Source organism: Panicum virgatum, chromosome 2N (assembly GCF_016808335.1).
Source record: "Panicum virgatum strain AP13 chromosome 2N, P.virgatum_v5, whole genome shotgun sequence".
Classification (NCBI taxonomy): Eukaryota; Viridiplantae; Streptophyta; class Magnoliopsida; order Poales; family Poaceae; genus Panicum; species Panicum virgatum.
The window spans coordinates 13,516,818-13,521,200 of NC_053146.1; the positions used below are offsets into that span (position 1 = coordinate 13,516,818).

The window sequence follows — 4,383 nt, forward strand, 5'->3', positions numbered from 1 at the left end:
CGAAAAACAGCACTCGGCAAAGTCCCCTTCACCGTCACTGGCTTCGCCGTGTGGGCTTTGCCGAGTGCTACACTCGTCAATGCTTTTGCCGAGTGTATTCCGGCCTTTGCCGAGTGTTTCTGGCACTCGACAAAGTGCCAGAATCCGGTAGTGCACCATACCTGAACCGCCGCTTGCGCCGAAAGTCACAGACCTCTCAACCTAGAACCATAACCTAACCCGAACCAAATTCATCGGGATAGGTGTGTTTAGCCCAAAAGATTTTACACCCCATCACATCAAAAAGAATCTTGCTATTTAGAAATATTAAATAAAATTTGTTTACAAAACTATTTACACAGATGAGTTGTAAATTGTGAGATGAAGTAATGCTACAGTAATCATCCGCTAATTATAGATTAATATACCTTGTTAGATTCGTCTTGCGATTTACAACACATCCGTGCTAAAAATTTTATAAACAGATATTTAATATTTCTAAATGGTAAAATTCTCTTCAAAAAAATTTGGGAGAGAAACTAAACACAACTTGTTAGTTAAAAAAATACAAACCCATAATCCGGCAATAATTGAAGTACGGAACCGCCCATAGACTTTTCTGTGATCTATGGGCGCATGGAGCCGTCCTGCCGTCGTCTGCCGCCTGAACCAGAAAATGCCCTTACAAATCCTATACGCATTGTACATAGAAGCTGTCGTCGAACACTTGCGTCGCCTCAATTCCTCAAAGCGTCCCGGTGGAGCCATGCCTCCGCAAGCACTCCACGAGCTCGTCGACATACCGCTCCTGCCGGCCACCATCCTCGCCGACGACCAACTCCTGCAACCTGGTCGCGTTGAGCGCGAGCGTCTTCTTCCCCTCGTCGTCCACCATCACGCGCCGCACCGCCGCGGCGACGTCGTCCCTGCCGAACCAGCCGTCGCCGTCGCGCCGCGCCACCTCCACGCCGACGCCCCGCTCCGCCATGATCCGCGCGACGAGGCCCTGGTCGACGACGAACGGCAGCATCACCAGCGGGAGGCCGAACCGGAGGCTCTCGGCGACGGAGCCCCACCCGCAGTGCGTCAGGAACGCGCCCACCGCGGCGTGCGCCAGGACGCGCACCTGCGGCACCCACCCCGCGCACACCGCGCCGCGCCCGCGCGTGCGCGCCTCGAACCCCTCCGGCAGCAGCGGCGTGCCGGCCGCGTTGGCGCTCGGCGCCCGGAGCGCCCACAGGAAGCGCACCCCGGAGAGCTCGAGCCCCAGGGCGAGCTCGTGCACGCTCGCCGCCGTCACCGGCGCCTCGGTGCCGAGCGCCACGTACAGGACGCTCCTCGATGGCTGCTGGTCGAGCCACCGTAGCGCGCCATGCCGCGCCACCTCCTCCTCAGAGCCGTCGTCGGTGCCACGGCCACCGCCGCCGCGCGCGTCCCCCGCCTCCGGCAGCAGGAGGCCGGCCGGGACGGCGGGCTTGCGGAACAGCTCGGCGAGCAGTGGGAACACCCCGGGCTCGACCTCCGGGCAGCCGCGGAACGCGAGGAGGCGGCAGCGCTGCTCCGTCCGCCAGATGCGCTCCATGTCGGAGACTCCCGACGCGTTGGGCCGGAACAAGGCGGCCTTCCACGCGGCCTCGTGGCGGCGGTAGGCGAGGGACGACGATGACGGCGAGGGGAACCACCTCGGCATGGGCATGAAGTCGTCGACGGTGACGCGGGGGTGCTCGGCGTTCTCCCGGCGTGAGCCGTTGTACGCGATCGTGGTTGCCAGGACGATGGAGAACATCGCGCAGGGAACCTGGAATTGATGATTGAGAATTATTGGAAAACACAGGCAAAGCATAATGTCGATGCATCAGGCCCGTTCTTCAAAATAATTTCAGGATTTATCCCAGGCCGGAAATTAATTGCAACAAAATTAATGTATGATAGGTACACTAAGAGATCGGGATTTCATACCCCTCTCGACTCGTGAATTTCCGGATCTTTTGCTGTACCTACCATGAGTCCATTTTGTTGCAATTACTTTCCAGTCTGGATTAAATCATAATCTCTTATTGTGCTGTACTTATGATAAATTTTTGTTATACATATTATTCCCGGTTTGAAATGAATCCTGAGTAACCGAACAAGATCTTATGCTGGAAAGCACTGTCGTAATAGGAGCCTGCCAATAACAAGGTAGGTCTAATGCAATATGGTGGCTAGTGACATGGTACCAAAATGGAGGCTCACAGATCACTATGCTCCGGAGCTAGAAGAGGCTAATATAAGCTGTAGGCTGCCTCTACTTCTTTTAACAGTTCCACACTTTTTTTTGCGGGGTGACCAATTTTTTTGTGTATATATATTTTCGTTTTATCGATTAGCTCTTATACTCCTCTGCTCTAGTTTTCATTGCATCTTAAAATTACAGTTAAAAATAACAGTGGATTCATTAGTTTTGCAACACAAACATTAATTCACTATATATTGTAGCATGAGTTCCAATTACGGTCTGCGATTAGTACACGTGTGGAACAGGCTCCTTCGTGGTGGTGCGATATGATAGAACATCTCCACTCATGTCTAATTCTAAGACTCAACGCAGGTGGTTACATTTTTCTCGATTTATTTAGGGATTAATGCTACTATTATTCTTTTAGTGATACCGTGATAATAACTTCACCAATAGTCCATCGTTCAGTGTCTTGAGGTGCTCATAGATGTAGGGTTTGCGTATGCGGACGTTCAAAGAGTTTCGCGTCTGTCACCATGTATATAAGTTTCTACAAACAACAACGGGCAAGTATAATTCACCTGGTGTTGATCGGCGATGGGGCACAGCCAGTGATGCGCAAAGTCGACCACGATCCAATCCGGCCTCTTCTCAAACCCCTCTAGGCGGCCATCCTTGCTCCGGTCCCGTGCGCAAGCGGCGGCGAGGAAGTCCGCAAAGGGCGCGGCGAGGCCATCGAAGGCGAGCTTGAGCAGGTCAGCCTTCTCGCGCGGCACATCAGCTGAGGACTCCGCGCCATCCGGCAGCCCCTCGACAGGCGGCAGCGGCAAGGCCACGGTCCGGACGCGGCCGGACAGGGCCGTGGGCACCGGCGGGAGCCTGGCGACGTTCCTCGGCGTGGAGAGGAAGGTGACGGCGTGGCCGCGTGCCGCCAGCCGCTTGGCGAGCTCGAGGAACGCGAGCAGGTGGCCGAAGGCCAGCCATGGGAACACCACGATGTGGAGAGGATCAGCTGCCCTGGCTTCAGCTTGCTGCTGCTGGTCTCCGGCCATGATGCCGTATGGGCGATGGATCGGATGCAGCTGGGTGAGACGGCCTGACCGGCGGACCCCTACCGGTCGTTTACATATGTAGAGGTGTTTTCGATCAGATTGTAAAACTAAAAAAAGAATGAATGTGTATCAACTGCTCCAACTGCTCTTTGTACTAAAAACAAGCTAGACGACCTTTGGACGGCTTATGGTTGAGTGGTCCCAGTAGTCTTCGTTTGTACGTAATAGTTGCAACTAACAAAAGGGACATTCTGCGACCCCAGAATGGTCATGCGCAGTGCGGCGGCAGCGGTTTCCCCCTCTGCTTAAGCACGTGGGCCGTCGGTGGCTCCCACCCCGGTCACTGTGGCGGCGGCGGCACCCCGCGGTTGCGGATCCGGCCAACTGGAGGTTGGATCCGGCGCCCCTGAGGCTGGATCTACGCGCTGCGGCGGCAGCGGCGGTCTCCCCCCTCTGCTACGGCGCATGGGCTGTCGGCGTCGGGAGGTGACCTCGGCGTTGCGAGTTTGGGGTGGCCCCTCTGTGCCTCCATCTTCATCCAGTTGCCTGAGGCAGCACTGGACCCTTCTTGCCTTGCTCAATCTCTGGTGGTCTTTGGGTCTTGCTCGTTCTTCTCCGGTGATGCCTCTACGGTGCTTAGGCTGCTGGTCCTCCTACACTTGATGCCTGGGCCGTGCGACTATGTCTCAGGGAGCACTAGGCGAAAGCCGTGCCCGGCACCCTACCGGTGCTGATGACGGCGACGTCCGAGGGCATCGCTCACCTTCTTGAAGGCATCATGATTGCTCTCTGCCCAGCAGTCGTGGTATCCCTTCAGGCGAAAGCCCAGCTCTGGTCTACCTGACCAGCGGCGATGGCGTCTTGACGTCGCGTCCTACCCGTAGGCGTCGTCGTGGAGGAACCCATCCCGGCATCATCACCAACTGCTCTACTTTGGCCCTTGTTGGTGTTGTGAGTATCTGGTGACCGTTCTTCTCATTCTCTCCTCAACGGATTTGGCTTCTGGTGTTGGCCCTTGTGTTGGCTCCCATTGTGGTTAGGCGGGTGCTCATTGCTGGCGCCTCTGCTTCGTCATCGGGCTCCTTGTTGACGCAGCCATCAAATCAAATGCCGTGTGCGTCCATGCTTACCGGC

At 55.8% G+C, this 4,383-nt stretch overlaps 1 protein-coding gene across 1 annotated transcript; it reads right to left on the reverse strand.

The window, feature by feature from the left end:
• Window positions 1-458: 458 nt before the first annotated feature.
• On the reverse strand, window positions 459-3,357 carry LOC120659815 (UDP-glycosyltransferase 91C1-like). The gene is made up of 2 exons (XM_039938056.1): window positions 2,779-3,357; window positions 459-1,777 (listed from the first exon to the last, which is right to left on the reverse strand). The coding sequence occupies exons 1-2, from the start codon at window positions 3,247-3,249 to the stop codon at window positions 725-727; spliced, it is 1,524 nt and encodes a 507-aa protein (XP_039793990.1). The 5' UTR covers window positions 3,250-3,357; the 3' UTR covers window positions 459-724.
• Window positions 3,358-4,383: the final 1,026 nt, after the last annotated feature.

What these genes read in the sequence shown, in the direction of transcription:
- LOC120659815 (XM_039938056.1), bottom strand. Translation starts at nt 3,249, where the DNA reads ATGGCCGGAGACCAGCAGCAGCAAGCTGAAGCCAGGGCAGCTGATCCT. An exon ending in CCATCGCCGATCAACACCAG is followed by an intron (nt 1,778 to 2,778) that starts GTGAATTATACT and finishes CATCAATTCCAG; the next exon opens with GTTCCCTGCGCGATGTTCTC.